At 51.3% G+C, this 24,381-nt stretch overlaps 1 protein-coding gene across 1 annotated transcript; it reads left to right on the top strand.

The window, feature by feature from the left end:
* The first annotated feature begins 5,751 nt into the window (after nucleotides 1–5,751).
* LOC131269326 (cAMP-specific 3',5'-cyclic phosphodiesterase, isoforms N/G-like) lies at nucleotides 5,752–21,908 on the top strand. Its single transcript, XM_058271677.1, is given in 10 exon segments — nucleotides 5,752–5,759; nucleotides 5,908–7,305; nucleotides 14,302–14,802; nucleotides 14,890–15,289; nucleotides 15,363–15,456; nucleotides 15,525–15,865; nucleotides 15,926–16,190; nucleotides 16,305–16,419; nucleotides 16,490–17,213; nucleotides 18,016–21,908. Coding segments are annotated over 10 exon segments (3,918 nt in total). The 3' UTR covers nucleotides 18,088–21,908.
* Nucleotides 21,909–24,381: the final 2,473 nt, after the last annotated feature.

The following is a 24,381-nucleotide window of genomic DNA, read 5'->3' as shown; positions in this document are numbered from 1 at the left end:
TTGCGCGGGGGGGGGGGGGGACTCCCAGTTCTGCCTCCTCCCTCCTTTTGGACACCCCGTTTACTCCAGAGTGTCACACAGTTCGCCTCCCTCTCCTCTTCCCTCCCCCCCCGCCATATCTGTCATTTCCGCCACCGGAGGCCACCCACACCGTTCGGTTGACCAAACGGAAGCGAAGGAAATAACGAGAGCGGTGGGGGGGGAGGATAAAAGGCTGGCAAGCGGAAAAGCAAGTGACGGGAGAGAGAGTGAGAGAGAGAGAGGAAAAAATCGCCCCACACACACACACACCTACACACCTACACGAGGAACGAGCGAGGCCCCGATTTCGGTGGCGAGTGCGCAGGCGCCCCGTTTTCCACCCGACCGAAGAAGCAACAAATTTTCCATCCGTTCCATTCGAGCTCGACTTTGTGCTGGTTGTTGAGGTGTACGCGCTTCACGTCACGGCTGTGGTGTACGGGTCCGAGCAACCCGCGGGAGCAAACAATCGGCCTGGACGGCCTGACACTAGCCTACCCTCCGAAGGGCGCGTACCCCGTCCCCGTCCCCCCACACCCCACAAGGGTGGGCAAGGGTGTTCTGGCCACCACGGGTAGAAGAACCACCGTTCCAGTGTGTTTTTCCGGACGAAAACCAACCACCGCCATCATCCGCCGCCCCCTATCGGCGAAACCCTATCTGGAAGCGTAAACAGTTTGTGTGTGGTGTGGTGCGGTGCGGTGTTTTTTTGTGTTTTTTTTTTTTTTTGGTGCCAGAGTGTGCTAGGTTTGGCTGGTCCACACCGAAATCTCAACTCGAAAGAAAAACAACGCGCAGAAGAGAAAAGAAAAGAAAGCAACAAGGGCTCCGGGGCGGGCAGGAAACGGAACCGCTGCATCCAACCTGATCCGAGCCAACCGAGCGGGGCGATCCAACAGTGACACAAAGGCGACGGGCACCCACACCATACTCAATCAAGAAGCACCACAAAAAAGAAGAGACCTTCACCTTCAGCAGGTAACCGGCCGAAACAATCCGCAAAAAAAAAAAAACGGAACCCCAACCTGAAGAGTGGTCCTCCTCCGAGGAGACGCAAGGAGTGTGTGTGTGTGTGTGTGTGTGGGAGGGTGCAAACCATCCAGCGGCGGAGGGTAGGGGCTCGGGGACGGGAACGGTTTGTCGATCGGCTCTAATCGGCTTCCGAGCTGACGATCTTGAGTTGGCGATCCTGCGGAACCTCCTCCTCCGATTGGATCCGGTGCGGCGCTCCAGGTCCGGACCCTCACATACCGGAGCAGTTGCGGAACGGGCGGGCTAGACAAGCGGGCGGCTCTCTCCCAAAGGACATTTGGCGCTTCGGCAAGGTTAGTGTTTCACTGGAGACGTGTGTGTGTGTGTGTGTGTGTGTGTGTGTGTGTGTGTGTGTTTGTGTTGTGTGCATATATATTTGGGAGGACCCTCCAGCACCCCGTCATTCATCTTTCAAACGGCTCACAAGATCGAGCCTCCAACACCATACACCCATCCAACCATACCGGCGGTGCCACTCCACTCTAGCAGAGGCAGCGAACTCCGGAATCTCTCGCACACTCCAGCACCAGAGGTAGACCTGGGGGGGGGGTGGGGAGAACGCAGAGTGCGCGCGAGAGCGAGAGAAAGAAGCGGGAGAGACTACTACTACGTCACGAAGCAATCAAATCCCAAACAATGCAAATCGGAACGGCCAACAACGGCAGCAGCAAGGTGTAAATCAGCGTCAGCTCCGATTCCCGTTCGGCGTACCGTGTGCTGCTACACACACCGCCTCGCTGGGAGCAGGTAGGCAGACCCCGGTCGACTCCCACTAAGGGGTGTCGAATTGCTGAATGCAAATCATTTCGGAACGTGTGGAAGGGATTGAACTGAGGCTGTTGGGTAGAGTTGAAAAGAGCTAGATACTGACGGGGGTATGGCTGTGAAGGCACCCTTTGAACTCCGTGTGTACTCTTGGATATACCGAAACCGGGAGTCGCTTCCCAACAGCCTTAGCCTCTTCCAGACAAGAAACAAACAGAAAACCCCGTTCGCAAAGCCACCAACAATTCCAAGACATCAAGGAGGAACCTGGTTGAACCCTCAAATTTGCTGGCGTGTCATATAACAGACGAACCAAGCACAACACCCCACCCTCACCGTCCATTGTATTGCACGCGACCCTAACAGGGAAAGTGGACCTGGGGGGGGTGGTGTGCTGAAACCGAGGACAAAACTGTTAGAACGAACTTTGGCCCCGAGGTTACCGAATAGGTCACAGTAACAAATGCCTGGTGGACGTAACCCTTGTTGGGGTTTTGCATGCTCATGGCAATAAAGGATACTGCGTAACGATTGGCACACTGGCGCGATGGCTGGCTAGCGGGGCGGGGGTATGGGTATGTACTGGCGTACGTCCGGAGTCTTGGAGAGGTCTCGCTCCTGGCTCGAGAGCTCGGTGGACTACGGATTTCGCTTTCCGCCGTGGTTTCACGTGAACGTGACTCGCTGGTCAGACGTACTACGGTGCGAATAGCTCGCAACAGCCTAAGATAGGTGTGCGACTATGGGCACGGTTTGAGCATGGAGAGTCCTCCGACCAGCGAGAGATAGAGAGCGAGCGTGCGTCTCGAAATTCGGAGGAGATTCTCCGCGATAACGATGTACCTTGGACGAGCCCACGTGCCACACAGGATACCGAAAAGAGCCGCGCTTCGCGAAGGTCCATGTAGGGGCGCTCTAGCTGTTAGCACTGAACACACTGGCTGGATGGATAGGCGACAAAGTTTTGCGCGTGTCTCTGGATGACTTTTGGACTTTCGCGCGGCAACGAATCTGCCACGCGAAGTTTTCGAGGCAAAAGTTTTCAGATGAGCCAACCCTCGAAGGGAGAGATGGAAGAGCCCGTAGCAAAGTTGGTGGTGTTTGGTGGTTTACGCAACAACCGTCACCGACATTCCCCCTCAGGAACCCGTCCATTGTTGCTGGCCATGAATTACTTTTGATCCTCCCTGGTGCGGTGGTTACACACTGGCAGCAGCTGCACCTGGGAAGCCCTGCCGATGGCAAACTTTCGTCTGCTAGCGCACAACAAATGGTGTAACGGGTCACCGTCACCAGTGCAAGCCAGAGATTGCAGGCTCCGGAGGTTCTTGGAAACTGACTCAGGGTTTGGTTACTCGGAAAAAGGGCAGCAACAAAGCGGCAACGCCGGGATTTTCCCTGCTAGGGGCTTCCGAAGGTGTTGCGACATGACACGGTCCCAGGGAAAAAAGGAACCCCCACCCCCCTCCCCCCCTTCCTCTATTGCCCTCTCGAGCTGCCAGGTGCAGGTACGGTCGGAGAAACTACCGTTCGCAGAAGAAGGAAAGCGATAACAACATCTAGGCGAGCGAGAGTGTGTTCGTGTGTGTGTGTGTCTGTGTGTGTGTCTAAGAGATAGAGATAGAGAGAGAGAGAGAGAGAGAGAAAGCGGACTAAATTTTGAAGGTGTCACTGGAGAGCGAGCGGGACAGGAAACGGAGGAGTAGACGCACACACCGTGTGGTACACCGTCCACGCGCAAACGCATCGGTTTTCCTCCGGTTCCTCCCGTGACACCCCTCCCCCTCACCCCTGCATTCTCGGGAAATCCACCGTGTTCCCACGAAGGAAAAGCAGTGACGTCCTTCAGAATCTTCCCAACTTTTATAACCTTTTCACCGTTCGCCATTTCCCCTCCCCTCCCCTGCGCCTGCTCCCGAGCAGACCCTCTCTGCCTGGATCGGATCGGCGGCTGAGCCGATGAACTATTATGACAGGGCTCGGGAGGCCGGGAAACTCACAGCACCGTCTCATTGCGTGTCCGACATTCCAGCGGGAAAGGATTCAGCAGAGCGACGGAGCGTGATCTCAGGTGGTGGTGATCAGTGCCTGTGCGTGCAGCGTACGTGTCCGGTGTCCGGTGTGATTTGGGATTGGCCCTGTTCGCCCTTCGGGATACCGGGACTATATCCCGCGACTGGGGGGGCCTATCGCGTAGTCGCGAGACGGAATTTCGTTACGTAAGTGATAGCATCAGGTGCGAGGTGGCGGGTCCAGCAGATTGCTGACACTGGCTACCGTTAAAGGATCGAACCCCTGTTGCTACCGTCGCGCATACAGGAGTCACACTCTTGGCACGTTTGGGATAAGGCAAACGACTCGCTTCCTCTTCCGGCGTACCGCTAGTGTCTGCCTCTGTCCTGCACGACCTCGTCCTAGTTGCCTCGAATAACGCTGCCTCCCACCGCAACCGAGATGACACTCTGTCTCAACCTCCTACCTATCTCCGATACTATCGAGCTCATCAACCACCAGCGTTCCCCCCTATAGAGCGCAACAGTTAGGACGTTTCGTTCATTTTTTCCCTCCGCTCACTCTCGTGTTTATAGCCATCTGCCATTGGACCACCTCTGTGGCAACCACATGCTCCCCCCGCTCCTCAGCCCCGCTCCAACGCTTTCAATGTAATGGCATCTGTCCTCGGCAATATCAGTCAGAAGTGAATCAGTGAAGCGAGCACGATCCGTGCAACCAGTGTTGCATGCTGGGGATTTTCCCATCCCGCCATCCTTGCCGGTGTTCGTTCTTTCGGTTTTGCTCCTCAGTTTTGTTGTTCCATTTTTTCGCTCGCTCGCTTTTCTGAGGTCTTCTGCGGCTGAGTCTTCTTCACATCGTCGGAGTCTTCTGCACGGCATGGGTGCATGGCCGTGCATTAACGTCGTGATTAAAGCTATTTATTTTGCCGCTCCAAGAGCAATCCGTGCCGTGAAGTAACCCTTTTCACCACTGGAATTAAGGACACTCTCGCATGTCCTAGTGCCCCGAAACTCGCTTCCACCGCGTTGTTGGGCGCCGGTTTAGGTGCACTGAATTTCGCCTCTCTTATTGAGACAAGTTGTTGGTCCTGTGGCAACTGTAGGGGTGCCTTAATTATTGTACTAGCTGTTTCGCAAACTCTACCTCAAAGAAACTTTTGATAATACTTTATAGCACCATCCGTCAATTTTTGTCATCTATGGCATCTGCTTTTGGCACAGCGCAACCTAGCATTTGTCGCTAGCGCATATAATTTTGCCTCCTAGATAATTAAGCTCTAAGGTTTAACTAATATTAATACAGTGGTAGGCAACCGAAGTTGGATGCTTACAAATTAGACCGTGTTTTTATTTAGGCATATTTCGAAACATTTCATTCGAAAACAAATATTCGGACGCGATTACAACAAGTTTTTTTTTTGTTATAAATCACAAGGAAATAATTGTTTTACTATTTGGTAGCGTACAAACTGCCATTTGTTATTAAATAGGTAGCAAACTACTTTTTGTATAGTCTGAAATATGTTCAAACATTTTCACTTATCGTTCTTCCACTTAAGTAAGTAAAGAGGAAAAGCGGAAAAAGTCTTCTGTTAACCTTCGTGTTGTTATCTGCTCTAGAGTAAAGGATGATGATCAGGAGTTGGACTTTCACTACCTGGTACTGTTTATCTGTGTTTTAAAACTAGTCAGAAATGCTAGTTAAAGTAAAAGTTAAACAATTATTTTATTTCCGTAAGCCACTTGTAACATGATTAATATATTAACAACAGTGTTCATGATAAAGAACTATAATTTGAGATAGGAAAACAAAACTGAAATCTGAGACAACCAAAATAGATGCCTATGAAGCAAAACTGACTGCGCTAGCGACAATAATGGTCGCCTTAGGGACAAAAGCTGATGCGCTATTTCAATAATGAGTGGGTTAGAGACAAAATGGGGCTGTTGAATCTGCGAGAACATACACCAGTACAGCTGCATTAGATCCAGCCTTGAATGCTTACCATTTTAAATCTCGGAGTATTGGTTTCGAACGGTGTGTGTTGAACGTTTGTTTTCTTCCTTCTTTCAGCTGTCGCCGCGTCGCTGCTCGCTCATCTCTGCCGAAGAGGTCCGGTCACACATGTGTGGTGCGCACATCGGTCTCGATCCACGCTAGCAATTCGTTGGACCTAGGCGTCGGTGGTCCGGTTCGCACGGTTCGCCACGGGCACGTAGCCATTCTCGACGCGCAAGGCCGCCACGACGACGAAGGGGAAGAGGAGGACGAGGAGGAGCGGAAGGTGGTGGAGGGTGCGACGGGGCAGGAGGAGTGCAAGCAGCTGCTGCTTGCCCGCCACGAGCCGCGCGCGCTAGCGAGCGAGCGGCGCCCGAGCCAGCCGGCCGGAAAAGCGAGTCCCGGCCGCAAAGCCAGCGCCAGACTGTTCCGCTGCTGTTTGCCGTGTCGAGGCGACGGAGGAACCAGCGGCAGCAGCGGCGGAGGGGGCGGTGGAGGAGGACGGAGCGCGCGCAGTAGTGGTAGTGGGGCGAGCGGCAGCGACGGCCGGGAGGGACAGGCGAAGGAACTCACCGGCAGCCGGGGGCCGCGGGGGGAGGTGGACGAGCGCGCCGGCGTCGGCCGCGGCCGGAACCGGGGCGACGGCGTCGGTGGCGGCGGCGCCGGTAGCGGCGGCGGCGGTGGTAGGAGTGGAGGCGAGTTGCTGGCGGAACGCGGGAAGTCGAACGCCACTGGAGGAGGAGTGGGAGCGAGCCGCACGGTGGCCATGGCGCTGGCAGTGACGCCTGATGGCCAGCAGCAGCAGCAGCAACAGCAACAGCAGCAGGAGCAGCACCAGAGGGTGGCAGGCACTGGAGGGCGGAGGCTGCAGGCTGCCCTCGCCAAGCAGGAGGAAGACGACGAGGGCGATGACGTAGAGGAGCTGGAGGTCGGGAGCGAGCAGCAGCGGGTCAGCGTACCGCTGGTAGTCGGTGGCGTCGACGCGGGGGCTGGAGCGGCCAGCGGTGGTCGACCGCCAGCACGTCACCAGCTCGGGGGACGGGGGCGAGCGGGGAGACACCGGGGAGGGTCCGCGCAGCAACATCCCCAATCGTTGCCGCACATCCGCGAGGAGAGGAAGCGGAACGGCAGCTACGGGACGGTGTCCGGAGGTAGCGGTGGCGAGGTGAAGGAGGAGGACGAGGAGGATAGCCGCCCCTCCAGGACGCTCACCGGCGAGGGCAGGGAGGAGGAGGTGGACGACGATGACGAGGAGGAGGAAGAGGAGGAGGACGAGGACGACGAGGAGCATGATGACGTTTATAGTGCGGACGAAGCGACCCTCACCGTGCCACTGACGCCACTGGCCACGACCCCCGGTTCGGGCAAGTACCTCCAGCAGGCGGCCAGTGGCAAACAGCACCACCCTCAGCCACCCCCGCCAGCCCACCCCAAGTACCACCGGAACCGGCGGCATACACTAGCTAACGTTCGGTAAGTAAACAAATCCCCCTCCCCCCGCTCCACACACAACAATCTCAAGATCGAACCGCTACAAGATCGTCCCCAATCACGATCGGTGAACTAAGATACAAACACCACTCGGGTAGATGAAACGGGCAGCTGTCAAAATGGCATAGTGACTCGCAGGCCACTTAACCGCGCGAGTAAACAAAGCCGATGTTTGACAGCAATCGAACGAGGAAGTTCATCAGCATCACTTGAACCATCTGCGCAATACCAATTTTGATAAGTATCGTTGCAAAGATGATGAACAACAGATTCATGACCGATCCATGAAAGATTCATGAACATTCACTAAGGTTTCGAAAGATTCATGAAGGTTTGAAGATTCGATTCCCGAAAGATTCATGAATCCATCCGGATGAATCTTAGGTGAAAGATTCAAACGAATGTATCTCGCCAAAAGATTCATAAGCACAACACTAACCTTTATAGTAGTACTAGTAAGATGTTACCATTGTTTCTTTGACCGTATACAGCTACAACGAAGTTTGTTTCCACCTTTGATATAGCTTGTACCGACGCTCGAAATGGAGATCTTTTTTTGCCATGCGAATTAGGGGAACATGGGGCAAAATGCACGCGGCTTGTTTTTATATGAAGTTAGAAGTCGAATGCAATATTTCACCGCAATGAAATAACCTTTGACGCTTCAGCTGAAAATGACAGTCGTTGCAGTATTTCGATGCTTAACCAACCTGGTTGGATCACTGGAATGTTGCAATGAAATACAGGGAAGCGTCCGGTCTCGATTGGGATTCGAACCCACGCCGTCAAGGTGGTAACCCCCGGTGCTCGAAGCATCTCTAGATGTTATTTTAAAAAGAACTCAAATGAAATGGATTCATGATCTTTGCAGTTTGATTGTCAAGATGCAACTAAAGCATGCTCAACCTCGGGTAATATGCACCGGCTTGCGTGGGGTAGCATGCACCTGTACCTGTATAAGTGTACGGTTTAACATTCTAGGTTGTCCAACTTTTTAATAATTTTTTAACTTTCTAAAATTAAGCCAATCCTAAGCTCACAAAGGCTCAACTGTCGACATCCTATATTGAGTCATACGATGAATGATTCATTGCAACAAAAAGGGTGTAGAATAGGTTTTGTAAACGAATTTTACTAAATTTGTTGAAACGGTCCACCTTCTCTGGAGATAGTCAAAAACAATCAAATATTTTTTATGCCCGTATTACTTTACCTATATTTCCCTACAATTCAAAATGGCGCGTGAAATATAGAGCACTTCAAAATGTTGGCTGAAGGATCAATTGGGTAGTAAAATATTTGGTTTTGGTATTTTTCCTCATCAGATACCCCTCACCGATAACCTGTGAAATATTTTGCCCTTTTCCCTTTTCGAGGTGCATATTACCCCACCCTACCGTACGTGCGAGTTTCGCATCGTAAATTGAGGGATGCTGTTCCCGTGTTTTGAGCGTTGATTAAACTGAAGAGTCGTTTGGTGGATCAGTGACCAGAGATTATTCAGGGGAGGAATTAGATTTTCAAAATCATTGTAAAACGGGACGTCATTTCTAGATAGCCTGCAAGACGCGAATCACTCTGCTTTGAGGCATCCAAGGCATTGGAGAAGGAATTAAATCATCGATCTAATAAGTAGAGAAGTTTTGCAAAAAAGAAATGCTAGTGAAAGGCAGTGCGAGGCGTCGCTGTGTGCGAGGTAATGCTTCGCTGTTTTGGAAGCGAACGATTGAACCGCAGTACCCTCCAGCCGGTGGATAATGATAACGTTCTCAAACACAGCGTGTACACATGTGAGTACAGCGTTCGGTGCATCTCGGGCGACTCTAATTGGCACGTTCGGGGCTCGGTCGTGTGCTCGCACGAAACAAAAGGCACTCCCCTGCGCCAGAGCCGCCGGAGCGTTTTAGCATTTTTCCAGCAGAACGGATTTCGGTGACGTCACGTGGGAAACAAAAGGCGGGAAGCTGCTAGCAGCAGCTGGCCGGCCATTGGGTTTCAATGGCGAGGGCGCGCTCACGCTCTCAGGCAACACAACAAACACACGTTCCGCGCGCGCGAATTACAATCGTCGCAATCATCGATGATGCGTCGATGAAGTTTTCGGATTCGACAAAACAGAAAGAAAAAAAAAAGCTGAAACCCGGGACAGGCCGCCGCGTCGCCGCCGGAACAGGCAACGGCGGGGGACGGGGGGGACGGCGGTGCTATCGATTAGTAGTTCGGGAACCCTTTTGTGTTCGTTCTGGCGCTGGGCTTCCCACCCGCAAAACAACCTAACCGGGCGGCTGGATGGCGTGTGCGAGCGCGGGTGATCTGTTTTAATTGGACACTTACGTTTCCGTGGGACTCCCGCGTGCCGGGGGGAGTTGGAGCGGGGCCGGAGCAACGCCTTGTTTGTCGCTGGCAGCTGCTCTAGATGATTTCGGGTCCGAGCTGGCGGAGGCCTCAGTCCCGCGCTCAGACGCTCCGATTACGATGGAGACGCCGCAGGCTCGCCACGCTGTAGCCGTGCGCACGGAGCGCTAGAGCACCAGGATCTTGTGCGTCTCTGAGGGGCGACTCGCGTCAGGCTTCAACGCGAGGCTCGTTTGAAGTTCGACATCAACACCAGCGGGTCTGGTTGGTCGGGACCCAATCGGATGGCTACACAGAATTTCCGATATCATCCCGCTCTCAACCGAGAACATCAGAGTGTCGACGTGCAAACCCATATTTTCCCACCCCCAAAGGTGTCGTTCTGCGGTACCATCCTATAAGAAAAAACCGAAGAATACCAACATGCCCAGCAAAAAGTGTACACATGTGTTTGTGAGATTCTACATCCAGTTGGAACGTTTGTGAAAAAGAAAGTGACCGTACCCAAACCAGGAGACGTTGTTAGCCAGCAATCAAAAGTCTATTCCTGATCGTCCATCAAATTGGCCGCAGCGGCGAATGCTTCGGGAGTTCTGTGACTAACTGTGCGTTCGAAATAAAATTTGTGCCAAGATAACGAAAAAAAAGTGTGTGCGATGTACAGCTAGTTTGGAGCAGGTGTCAAGTGTGGAAGAGGATAGACACAGGACCTATGGTCCTTAATGGAGAAGCATTCGAGTCTATCTCCAAATCAGATTGCGCAAGACTTTAAAAGTTCGTTGAAATAACCGCAAAGTAGCAGTGGACTGAGTACTTCTGAGTACTTCTGCGTGCTGAGCATCGGCACGGCATCCTGGTGTCATGTTTCGTAACAAATATTTCTTCAGCAGTGGAGGAGGCGGAGGGGCTGGTGGAGCCGGCAATGGAGGCAACAAGCGCCGAGGATCCACGGCCAAGCCACTGCATTGGTATGTTTGGCGTGTCGTGTGCACACAAAACGACACGATGTTTAGCTCATTTCGGTGGCGGTGACGAGCAACGAGGACACTATGCTAATCAATTCCACGTTCGAAGAATCTTCCAACGCACGTACGTCATCATCATCATCATCATCATCATCATCATCATCATCATCATCATCAGCATCATCATCATGAGCAGCGGTACCAGTGCATTGCGATCAGCGTTAGTTAGCATCATAAACTACCTGCACATGGTAGCTCCCCGAAAACGGCGTCTGCAATCAATGAACCACTCGCCAGAAGCTCGAACGACACGATCGTGCTCGTATCATACGAGGTTTATACCTGATCCGTACGTGGGAATAGTTTTGCTGTTTACGAAAATGTCCTATAACAAGCTGGCAGGTCCAACGAGTTTACAAACTCGCCGGAAGCGTGACGAGCGCAGACGAAAACAGATGGTACCGATGAAACCCGTGCCAGATATATGAACAGCACAGCTGTGTAGTGGAGAGCGGGGAAAGGGAACTCCGGGGCTGGCAGGACGATCGTGAAGATAGTCCCGACGGCAAGCCGCGCGTTTGTTTGATGACTTGCGATCGTTTAAAAATGGACCGATGTGGAATGTGTCTTACCGTTTTGGAACCCCTCGTTGGTCCCGGGTCCGTGGTTACGATTAGCTTAAGTGACGCATGGGTAAACCAATAGGCTGAGAGAGGGAGAGAGAGAGAGAGATACACGATGAAGAAGCAATACTGCATGGGATGCTGTAGAATGGTGACACACCGATCCGAAACACTGCTCGGAATACTCGGACTGGATGTCGCAGACGGGAGCGCACCCAGGAGCGGTGGTCGCTACACGCAGGGCCCGGCTAGCAGGATAGGGTCGTTGGTAAGATGGTACCAGGGGGAACGCACACTCCGTCAGCTAGTTAGTCGAAAATTTTTCTAAATATAGCTGTTGTGTTGGCTGCGCTGTGTGTAGTTGCGCTCGCCTCGAGTTGAGGCGGGGAGCTGTATATCCGTAAGGTACCACCGGCTAGCCGGGAGGGAGGGGAGCATAGACATGGGGGAGGTGGCGATGGGCGGATGTGAGCAGGATCGCGGGACTCGATAGAACTACGCCACGCGTGTCCCGCTGTGCACCGCCGATGCTTGCGACATGAACACCAACAACGACCGAAGCACACAGACATGGACGCGGGTTTGGTTTTTGTTCAGAACCGCCCGCTGGTTCTTTGGTTCGGTTCATCCCCGGTCGGTAATCACGGGAGCCGTGAGTTCCGTCCGTCGGCCGGACGAGAGAGGACCGCCGTTGAGGTCGTGCCAGAGATCAGGAGCTAGCTGGCCACTGAAACAATACGCCATAGTACACAGGAAAGCGGTCGAGTACTCCTATCATAAGCAGCAGCCTTCTCCTGAAAAGTTCAGTCAACAGTGGACTAAGAAGCAGAGTGTCGCAGAGAACAAACCTTTTTCCCCCGGGGGACGGGGATATATCGGGACTCGTTTCGTCCGTAGATTTCAGAAGTGTGTGTGTGTGTGTGTGTGTGTGTGTGTGTGTTTTGTGTACGTGCGTGTTTGTTAACAAATGTGCCCGTACTTCTCGGGGACCACTAGGAATCGATCCTGGAGACCCTTAGTGCGAGCCAGCTGAAGCGAAGGTGCAGCTCGTCCACGTACAACAGCAGCCTATCCCGATAGCTCCCATGGAGCCCAGCTCTCAACCGCCCGCCCGGCCACAGTGTGGCGAATATCGCACCATCCGCATTCAGCAGAACCATCGCCAACAGGTGCACTACAGCGCGTCGTCGACCTCGTCGTCCATCACGACGGCGGCGAGCAACGCAATGTCAAGAGCACGCAACGAATGCAGCTTTATCGGCGACAGTGTCGCCACGCTCGAGGAGCAGGTGCAGCAGCAGCAGCAGCTACACCAGCGTCATCAGCAGCACCAACCGTGCGTGGCGCAATTTAGCTCATCAGCGCGCGCGTCAAGAATGATTGCGGCGACATCGTCGTCGATCCGGTCCGGGCCGGCTATGCTCCTTGGACATGTTCCTACCGGCCATCAGCGGTTTAAACTGTGAGAATTACTACCCGGGATGAGGGAGCGAGGGGCAGGGACCAAGGCAGGGTGTGGAGTGTTGCCACACTCAGCCCGTGGGAGGGACGGGAGGGCACAGTTGTGTTGAGTGAAAACCATCAAACAGCCAGCGCAGCTCGGCGAGAATAGCTGCCGAGCTGATGCCTTATACACTGTGTAGAACGCGTCTCCGCTTCACACCGATTCCCATCTACACCGATTGCCGGTCGGGCCGGTGCCAGTTAATTTTCAAATTTCGTGTGCCGGCGGGAACCTCGTTCGGCGTCGAAAAATTCATTGATACGCTGATTGCCATTTAATGGAAGCTACGGCTACGGGGCACAACCGGCAATCAAACGCCCGCATCCGGTGGCCCGCTCTCTATCGAGGCAATCTAGCAGGCGAGCGAACGAGCGAGCGTCCTAAACACGGTCTGGACCGCTTGAGCAAACTCGAGTGCGGCTCGGAACGAGCGTAATTACCTTCGTACAGGTTTCGCATCATTATAGTTCGCTTGCTGGGCGTTCCTCTAGCACTGTTCGTCAAAACTTGAGGCTATTTCTAGGGAGGGAAGGGGGGACGCTGCCCAGTTTCTGTGCACAGCTGTATCGCGCTTGCAGCGAGGACTACGTCCAAATGGCAAGCGCAAGAATAACTGTGTCGTCGCCGACCGTCCCGCTTTGCGGTATATGATTGCGCGACACTTTTGAAACAAAACTTTGAGGAACCTCCAACCGTACTAACGTCTGACGTAGGGTTTCTTTTGAAGTTTCGAGGTTGGAAGTTACAGAGAAGAAGTCAAAAACTTACGGCACAACACTAGACGACCCCCTTTGGGTATTCTGGGAAGTTGAGAACTTCTTAGCAAGCGAGTTACATCAAATACCAGGCATAATAATAATCATCAGCATCATCATCATCAGCCATATAGCCACGGTATGTAAGAGCGCTCAAGCTCCTCGGCTGCTGGCCGGTGAACGACAACAATTGAAATCTTTGAAGTATTCCGTGCCGCCAAAAACAGAACAGAATTGGCCTGCCGCATCTTCTGAGTCGCGGATCGCCAGTCGTCGACACACGCCGACGGTTGTCGACGCTGGGGCGATGTTTGTTTGCGCTCACTGCGGCTGCGGCGCCTATTGCGTCGTTCCGTCGCGTTCGGTAATTGATACGTTGTGCGACGGGTTGCGGCCATTGTTTTGCACCCTGCCACATACGTACTGCGCCTGAGTCCTATGATGCATGTATATATATATAAATAAATGAATGAATCCAGCCCGCGCGGCCCTTGGCGTCCATGACTCTTGGGAAGGGAAGAGGAGGAGGGGGGGGCTAGTGGGGGCATCCGACAGCGAAATCTATTAAAATAAACTTTGGTTCGCATCGGGGGACGGGTTCACTGGGTGGAACGCGCTCATACACAAACACCCGTCGCGCATACGGGGCATGTTCCCTGACCCGAGATGTTATGCTTGTTTGTTAGTTCTTGTGGGTTGTGGTTCTTGAGGGCAAGCAAGGGATATGTTACGTGCGTTACATAAACGTTCCTTCGCTCTTCTCCTACGCTCCGAAGCTTCATGGACAATGCGGACGGATCGGGCAGTGGACCGGCAAGTGGGGTGATGAGCGTGGCGGGCGGGTTCACGAATCGCCGCTCGCCCCTGCTCCTGCCGTCCGGCGATGGTGGTCCCGGCGGTCCGGGATCGCTCCTGTCCGCCGCCCTGCCCCAACGGCGCGAGTCTTTCCTGTACCGCTCGGACTCGGACTTCGAGATTTCGCCGAAGGTGTCGTCGGTGTCGCTGCTGGCGGCGCGCTGTACATCCGGAGCCTCGTCCTCGAACGCCGCCAGTGCAGCGAGCGGTGCTGGCAGCGGGGGAGCTAACACCAACACTGGGGCGTCCGGCGGTTCCGGGGCGCACATGGGACGCGACAGCTCGTTGCAGCTGAAGGAACCGACGCTGGAGGAACCGTCCGTCGTCCAGACGTCGATTACTTCGTCTCCGTCCAGCGGTGCGACCACGGTGATCGGGTCCGCCACCACCATGGTGACAGCTACCAGCACCGAGCGAACCACGTAAGTCCAGCACAAACACACACACACACACACACTTGTTCCACTAGTGACGTCTCACGGTGTGTCCACCTATTACACTTACCATAGGGTCATGAGTGGATCGGGCGGTGGAGGCTCGGGAGGACACCACGACGATCTGATCGTCACCCCGTTCGCCCAAATTCTCGCCAGCCTGCGGACGGTGCGGGCCAACCTGTACGCCCTCTCGTCCGCGCTGCCAGATTCAGCTGAGGCTGAGAGCGACCAACCGCCACGCACCTCATCCGATGGGTAAGTTCCCGTGCGGTCAGCTCAGGAGACAGATACCTTCACTGGACTGTTTGTTGGACGATCCTTTTTTTGCAGCAATGGCGGCGAGGATCAGACGGAGGCAGAGAGCGACCTGCGGCAGCTCACCTCGGAGACGATAGACGAGCTCGAGTGGTCGCTGGAGCAGCTGGAAACGGTTCAGACGCACCGCAGCGTCTCCGATATGGCCTCGCTAAAGGTACACGCAGCTCACTCCTTACCTAATCCAAGGGTCTCACTAAGCGGTTTGTTTTCTGTGTGTGTGTTTGCAGTTCAAGCGACTGCTAAACAAGGAGCTGTCACATCTAAGCGAATCGAGCAAGTCGGGCAACCAGATCAGCGAGTACATCTGCACAACGTTCTTAGGTAGGTTCGAACCACGGGAAGCGAACAACACTGGCATAATCTTATCGTTATCACCTCGATTGTTGCAGATAAGCAACAGGAGCCGGATGTGCCGTCCGCCCCGATGTCGATGGGAAGTGCCTTGATTGGGCGCCAGGCAGGGGTCGCCGGCCGGATGTCGGAGATCAGCGGCTTCAAGCGCCCGCTGCAGCACACGAACTCGTTCTCGGGCGCGGCCGCCGGAGGCGTTGGGGCGAGCAGTCTGGCCGAGCGGCTGCCCCCGTACGGCGTACCGACGGCAACGGCGGCCGACGAGGCCGAGCTGGGCGCCCTGCTCAGCCAGGTGGACCAGTGGGGCGTGGACATCTTCCGCATCGGCACGCTCAGCGGCAATCGTCCGCTTACCGCAGTGGCCTACACGGTGTTTCAGGTAGGTTCGATCTGCGGATTGCCTTACGACCTCTACTAACCTGAGTACCTTGATGATTAGGATCGCAACATACCGCGCACACTCACCATACCACCGACGGTGCTGCTGGCGTTCGTCAGCACGGTCGAGGACCACTACGTGGCCGACAACCCGTTCCACAACTCGCTGCACGCGGCCGACGTCACGCAGAGCACCCACGCGCTGCTGCACAGTCCTGCGCTGGATGGTGTGTTTACACCGCTGGAGGTGTGCGCCGCCCTCGTTGCGGCCTGCATCCACGACGTCGACCATCCCGGCTTGACGAACCAGTTTCTCATCAACTCTAGTGAGTATTTGCGTCTTAGTCCTCTATGTCCAGTCCGGAGGCAGAGATTTGGGTGTTTGGTGGAGATACACCTTCCTGGTATATTCTTATTCGTCTCTCACCCTCCTCTCGTAGGCTCCGAGCTGGCCCTTATGTATAACGATGAATCAGTATTGGAGAATCACCATCTGGCGGTTGCCTTCAAGCTCATGCAGAACGATGACTGCAACATCCTACGTAACCTGCCGAAGTAAGTAGACCGGAACTAGGGTTGCTTTCCCCCCAAAATCCTAAACCCCCGCTTTTGTGGTTGCTCGTAGGAAGCAGCGCGCCACGTTCCGCAAGATGGTGATCGACATGGTGCTGTCGACCGACATGTCCAAGCACATGACGCTACTGGCGGACCTGAAGACGATGGTCGAGACGAAGAAGGTGGCCATCTCGGGCAACCAGGGCCCGACGGAGTCGCGCGGCAGTGGCGGCGGCGTGCTGCTGCGCCTGCTGGACAGCTACACCGACCGCATCCAGGTGCTGCAGAACCTGGTGCACTGTGCGGACCTGAGCAACCCCACCAAGCCACTGCCGCTCTACCGGCGCTGGGTGCGCCGCCTGATGGAGGAGTTCTTCCGCCAGGGCGACCGGGAGCGGGCGGCCGGCATGGACGTGTCGCCGATGTGCGACCGCCGCTCCGCAACCGTCGAGAGCTCGCAGGTCGGCTTCATCGACTACATCGTGCACCCGCTGTGGGAGGCCTGGGCGGAGCTGGTGCGTCCGGACGCGCAGGACATTCTGGACCGGCTGGAGGAGAACCGGGCGTACTACCAGGCGCTCATACCACCACCGTCGCCGCCATCGCAGGAAAAATCCGACCCGGAACCGGGAGACGCACCGGCGGCCCACTCGGGCAACCAGGGAGGAAGCGGGGACAGTGGTGATGCCGCTAACAGCGGTGACGACGGTGACGGCGGACAGGCCAACGTCAGGACCGAGCAGGAACCAATGCCTATCGATCCGCAGGCACTCGCCGCAAGGTTACGCTTTCAGGTGAGTTCACCGACACCGTCATGTCGTAGAGATTAGCACGGCTCACATCCTCTGGACGTCAGGTACAAACCGGTAGAGAGTCGAGAGGGCAGGTTAAATGTGTGCACATTGTATCGGTTATTCAGATTCCGATTAGAGTTGTGTAAAACAGATTCAGATTCCTGAATCAGAATAAATCTCTCGACAAATCCAAATTCATTTGAATGTTTGTCTAAAATATTCATGAATTTTGCGGCATTCATCCGGATTCATTAATCTTACGAGATTCATAATTCCTTAGAGGTTAATGAATCTTCTGCGAATCATAAATCCTGCTTCGACGCGATTTGTCAAAATCTCATACAAAATGCTACAAACAACTTAAACCTAGTCATTTATAATGCGAGCAAACCTTCGGAGCATGGCGACATAGGTATCTTCGTGAATTCATCAGTTTATGAATCCCCAACGAATCATGAATCCTCAAAGATTATTTCGTTAAAGATTCACAGAAATGAATCTGATCCAAAGATCCTTACTCTAATTCAGATTTATGAAGTTGAACTACACTTACATAGATTAAATGAATCTGAATCTTTGAGTTAGAGCTTGATATCTGGAGATTCGTGATTCGAATCTTTAAACATTCCTGATTCAATTCGGCTGAATCTCTAATGAAGGAACTAATCTCGCCAGGAGATTCATAAGGCACAACCTAGGTGCAAAGCTAACTATCAATGTATGTTAAACTCTAGTTAGATAAGGTCTGTACAACTCACTGACTTCAATTACTCACTTTCTTATTCTCTTTTCGATTACACAGATGACATTAGCAGAGAACGATGAAGACGAGATGGAATTCGACAACGCCGGTTCGGAGCAGGAGCTTCAGTAACAAGCACACCTACACATACACAAAACACACACACACACACCTGATGGTTTGTTGCGTAGCGAAAACGATACGAATTTATGCACCAGGAATGGAATGCAACCTTGAACATCTCAGCCGCTTCGTCCGATCCTTGCAGCCGGGCAGACGGCTCGCGGTACGGCTGAGGAGAGTGTACAGGGATACTCGACAGACAAACTAATAGAGGAGGCCCTGCGCTGTCGACTTTACGTTACGTTGTTGTTATTCGATTAAGGATTAGCTTTCCGATACCTCGTAGTACTCGAACCCCAAACTCCCAACTGTGCAGCATCGGTCCCCCCCTCTCCCTTATTGGTTACAGGGTTTTTTTCTCCTGCCGTCGTACTGACCACGGTCTATCGAGCTGGCACTGGAGGCCCAGCAGCTGTGACAGATGAGGATGGTGACGGAAACACCACCAAAACAATGCCAAGGGCATGTAAAAGAAACAGTACAACCGAAGGAAGCTCCGTGATGCTCAGCGCCCTTGAAGGGTCGACTACCGTTACCAAGGCACTATAGTTACTTTAGAAGAAAAGAAAAAGGGAAACACACACACCTACACAAACACAAAAACACATCCACATATACACTATCACAGATCACTAATGTAGTTCAAGATGTCTTCTGCTGGATAGAAGAACGTTAACGTCCAAAAACCAAAAAAAAAAAAAGGAAAAGGAGATGTGCTGGTAAGACGCGAGCGAAGTCCGGACGGTAAGAGCATGTGCGGTTGTCGTCCACTCGGACATTACAACGTTGGGTTTTGAATCCTTCAACACGCTTACCTTGAGTGCGTGGGCCCTGCGGCGATGATGGAGTACGGACGAAGGAGAAAGCGCGACGGAAAGATTCGGATGCACACAGGACGCGGGGTACGGCGGCTAAGAGCAATTGACAGATCGTTATACAAAACAGCCTTCTTCTGCGGGAAAGAAGAAGGCTCCTATGGGTGTTAAACCGTACTCTAGTAAACCTTTGAGGGTATTTTAATTGGGAGCGCGGAAACGATACGAACTGTCAGATTTCTCGTCGCGGTCCCATACAAAAGGTAAACAACACCTTTGAAAAAAGCGAAAAAATGGCTAGCCGCGTCGTTTCGTTTCCGCGCATCGTCTCGACACGTAGGTGGCGTCGTTTTGGATCGTCGAGACGGCCAGCCATTTTTTCGCTTTTTTCAAAGTGTTGTTTACCTTTTGTATGGGGCAGTGTCGAGAAGTGTATCGTTTCCGCGCTCCCAATTATAATACCCTCACTTGTTAAAGCAAGTAAACAAAACCAACAAATAACAGGAACATACAGAGCAGAACTGTGCCAGAGGAACAGAGATATTTAACTTGGAAGTGGATAGCTGCAGCAAACACATTAGCTGAGACTAGGCGTTGAGGAACATTCTGTAGGAACAGGCAGATAGCAGACAAAGCTATACACAGTGGTCATTATATTTGTGTCAATAGAAATATTTAATAGAATCGACAACATGCTGCTTCTTCTGGAAAGAACATAGCTGAAACTAAAGCCATAAAACAAACAACAAAATACAAAACAAACCAAAAAAACAAATAAGTAAATAAAGTAAAATAATAGTAATAATAACAAACAAGCCCTAGCCGATTATGTACCGACGCAGGATATTACTTGAGTACGACGCAAATCATGCAGGTTCGAGCGCTTCTACACAGAGTCGACTATAGTATATAGGTACATGTGTATAGAACAAAACATCTGCATCTAGTTCCAGGAAATCAATGTTGGTTGTCTTACGATTCTTCCGACATGCATGCGAGCAGCTATACTTAGTGAAATTGGAGCGAACACTGAACGGGAGGGTGGGGAAAACCCCCCCATACCAAACATAAATGTAAATCCAAAAGTCCGGTGTGGTGAAAATATCTAACACAATTGTTGTCTAGCGCGAAGCATTGTATCATAGACCCTAGAGTGGGACAATGCAGGACGTTAGTTGGGTAGAACGGAATACTACACATAAAAAAAAGAACATTTAAACAAACAGGCTTCGATAACGAGAAAACGAGGAATAGTGGCGCGTTAAGACGAAACACTACAATAAAAGGAAAATCTTATGCTAAAACAATCGGTCGCTGGGAAAAACGAAATGAAACAGGGCTGGGAAAGAGCGTGATTGATACAAAATCCTTTCTTCCCCCTTCCCCCCACACATTCACAGTGAAGGAAAATGAAGGCAAACACGCAGACGAACGCAGAGAATAGGGAAATGTAAAATATACTATTTTGAAGAGGAAAACCTTTCCTTCTAGGGCGCGTTTCTGACGACCGCCAGATTTGTGATTTGTGTAATTATGTTTTTTTAAGACGTGGAAGGAGAAGGCGAAGAAGAAGAAGATGAGGGAAAACCGTTACGAAACCGGAAACAAGAAAACACAAGATGGAAAAGAGGCATAAAAAAAAGCAGTTTGTATCACCCGTTGTTTGTGTTAAAGTGGTGGTTCAGTTAAGCATGTTATTCAAAGTATTACCGAAAGCGACTAGGTTACACGCCGGAGTTTTGTTTTGTGTTTTTTTATGTATATATACACACTTACACACACATACACACACCCTGACACACAAAAGGATATATGAGAAGCTGTTAAAGGCATATCTACCCACTCACTCATAGAAACAAAGAGCTAGCAACATGGAGCAGCAGAGGTTGTGGCGATATATATACATATTATATATATATATATATATACAAATATACATGCTATGGAAAAAGAAAATTGAAACAATTATCGAGACTAACATAAAAAAGAGGAAGACGAAAAAAAGAAACATACAAACATTGCATAATAGTAGCATAGCACAAGAGCGGAAGAAAAGTCCTTTTCGCTGCACTGAACGTTGAGAGGCAATAAAGCAAAAAGGGAATACTGGAAGCTGATGTTGGGTAAATGTATACTTGTTGGAGCGCAAATCGCGGCTGGAAAAGGCGACCGAGTGAGAGAAAAGGAAACAATATCAATACATCTAAGTACGGCCCAGAGGGAAGGCTGCTGAGAAGAGAAAGATAGAGAGAGAGAGAGAGAGAGAGAAAGAGAGAGAAAACAACCGAGAGTGTGCGAATGGTGAAAAAAGAAAATTCATAGAAGTTAATTATTCAAATAAAAATATTTATAAGATCTCCCACCATCAGGCAGGTCCTAATAACCGGGAGTTAGCGAAAGCTCAGAACCATACGTACACGAACACATAAACACACACAAACACACACACATACACACATACACACATGTGAAAGACAAATATCCTCTCCGCACCTACTACATCCCTGTCTCGGCCTCCTCTGTTTCATGCACATTATCCTTCCCTTCGAACTTGACAAACTAAAACCACCCAACTCGAAATCGCAAATCGCCGGAAGTTTGACCGAGGGGCTCACCTTCCAACTCGCGCGTATACTCACAGTTGAACACTGGAATTGCCACGCAAGGCGAAATACAACGTTTAGGCACGGCCGGGTAAACCTAATAAGAACGAAAAAGGCAAACAGAAAAAAAAACTAAACGAACGAGGACCTTTGAACAATTCGCGCTTAACTCCACTGTATATCCCTGGTATTGGAGCCACGGCCCTACCGTTTGCAAGTCCTTTTCTGTCATCTTCGCGCGAAGAACCAAAGAATATACATGGAGATTGGCGGAGGAATCCCCCAAAAAAAAGAAAGAAAGAAAAAGAAGCATTAGCTGAAACATGAAGAAAAAAAAAACACGACACCATAACAAAGGAAATAGAAGTTGTGCTGAGCATAAAATAATCCATGAAGAAATGAAATCGAAACATTACTCTGCGGACAGCGCGACGAGAGATCTATAAAACTACATAATTGAGCTAAATAAAGATCAGGTGAAAACAAAACACAACCACACCAACGGCTTATGATTTCGCACCGTCGAGTGGAGGTGCATGAAACATTTCGCTGTCAAAAATGGAACAGAGCATGAATTTCTATTAAAATGAGAAAAAAACTCTGTGTAAAACATCAAACAAACCACAATGAAATGAGAAAATATGTGCGTAAATCAAGCGTAGCATTCTTCGAGAAGTCAAAGGTTGTACCTTTTATCTACTTTTAAAGCCGAGTCGATTAAGACAACACGAAACAAATAATTACATTGAGAAATGTACGATTTAAAGCACTATCCGTTGACACAATCGGGTCAACGGTTTCGGACCGGTCGCTGGATTTAGTGAAAACCACACACGCGTAAGTACATTTGAATGCTTCTTTCGTTATTTATTCCAGACTTTAGCTTCTGCAATAAAGATAAAGGTAATTCGTGATTTTCAGCTTACGCACTCCTGGGCTTCGAGTTCCAATCGCCCCCCCCCTCCGCCGACTCGATTTCCTCTAGCAATTTTTCCTTTTACTGGGGGGGTGGTGCCCTATTTTTCAGCTCGTGGTTTTTTTCTTCTTTTGCTTTCATATCTTAACTTCTCGTCCATCGCAAACGTACAGTTTTCCACCTTAAAAAGTGTTGTGGAGGACGCCAAACGGTAGTTTTGTGTTTGTTAATGTTTGCATCTTTTACTTGAACCGCCCACCAAGTGGACACCACACCAAGATTAACTGATGTACAAATTGTGTTTAATTTTCTTCGTCCTCCCCTTGCCCGTTGCGTGGTTGCGGGAGTTTCAGTTTGTTTTTGTTTTGGTTTTCCCATTCATCTCCGCCCTTTACGGGCTGTGGTTCGATTTTTGCATTCCTCGCTAAAACATGGTGTAAAAACGCATTACGCACACCTCCTCTTGACTCCGTTTACTACGACGCTTTTAGCTTCTCACAGCGGTAAGGGGCCATCGCCGGAACCGCTGCGCTAGAAGTTTAGTTGATTTCTAAACCGTCACCTGCTACCAACGTTTCAAAATAGGGTTTTCTCTGTTCGTTCGTTAGTTGGTTTATTCTTTATTGTTTAAGTGGTACTTTTTATCCCTTTCTTTTATTTTTTCTACATATCAGAAACACTGAAAACATTATATGACATGTTCATCGCCAAGCGTTCAAAAAAACTCTGTGACAATATAGGGCGCTTGCCAGTACTTGTAGTAGTGTTGGTTGGTTTGATTCTCTTGCTTCCGACACTCGTGCTGCCCGGGCCCGGGTTCGCAGCAGATGTGCTGTTGTGTGCCGTTGTCTGTGGTTGCTTGCTCAGCCAATAGCAAATAAATATACATCTCCAATCAAATATCGTCCGACGTCGGCTTCGACTACTCAAACACCCCTAAATCGGATCGGCTGTCTAAAGTAACCGCCACGATACTATCGTTACATCTTTGCAAAGGATTGAGACAAACGGTGTGCGCCTTCATTACTTCAAGGACGATGCACAAACACCCACACACACACGCGCACACACACGCACGCACGCACACACACACTTCACACATCCACACACAAACACACAGAAGATAACAAAGATTGCATACACCACATGCAGATTAATAAGAAGAAACTGACAGTGGGGCTCTTTTTTGGGGGGAGGGATCCTAACCTTGCCATCAAACAACAACTCCTTCGCCCTCGTGTGCTCATCCCGCTTCCATGGCTATGCTGTCCATCAAATCGCTGCTTCTTTTTTATTATTTTCGTTTCATTCGTTACATACTAGGGTAACTGCATGGAGCAAACTACCACCACACCGAACGAGGACATTCGCGTGACCTTGGCCTACTAATATATTCCTGCTCCAGCTACACGGCCAGCGATTCGCCAACGAGACACCTAAGCTCAAACAAACAAGACGGCAAACGCCGCTCTTGCGTCGGTCGTCGTCGGTCGTTACACAACTTTTGCTTAACTTTATACACGTTTTACACACCCTTCCAGTTACCATTCAACAAAGGAACGGGTGGGAGGCGGGGTGGATTGGGTACTATGGGGCGGTTTTATCTGCTTCCGGTACCCATGTGAACCCCCCCCCCCCCCACCACCAACTCTCCCCGTGGTGCAGTGTTTCTATCGTTACAATTCGTAAGGACCTTAACCCTCATATCTCGCCACCTCGCTTGACGGGCTTAGTTTTTGATTTTGTTTTTGTTTGTTTTCCGTTTTGCTTCTCACACGTGCTCACGGGTTTTCTCCTAGTACGGCGCTTCCGGTAGAAAACTTTCCTATACATCCATTCTCGAGCGTTTACGTTCTGGTGCTGCTGATAAAATGTACGCACTTGTGGCCTCGGATTAGTGCCGGCGTTAGTGTGCTTTATTGCGTAGAGAGGTACACTCAGGACACACACACACTCGCACAGTACACAC

The sequence above is a fragment of the Anopheles coustani genome, chromosome X (genome assembly GCF_943734705.1).
Source record: "Anopheles coustani chromosome X, idAnoCousDA_361_x.2, whole genome shotgun sequence".
NCBI lineage: Eukaryota > Metazoa > Arthropoda > Insecta > Diptera > Culicidae > Anopheles > Anopheles coustani.
Note: the sequence above shows the minus strand (reverse complement) of the source record. Positions and strands in the feature narration are given on the sequence as shown.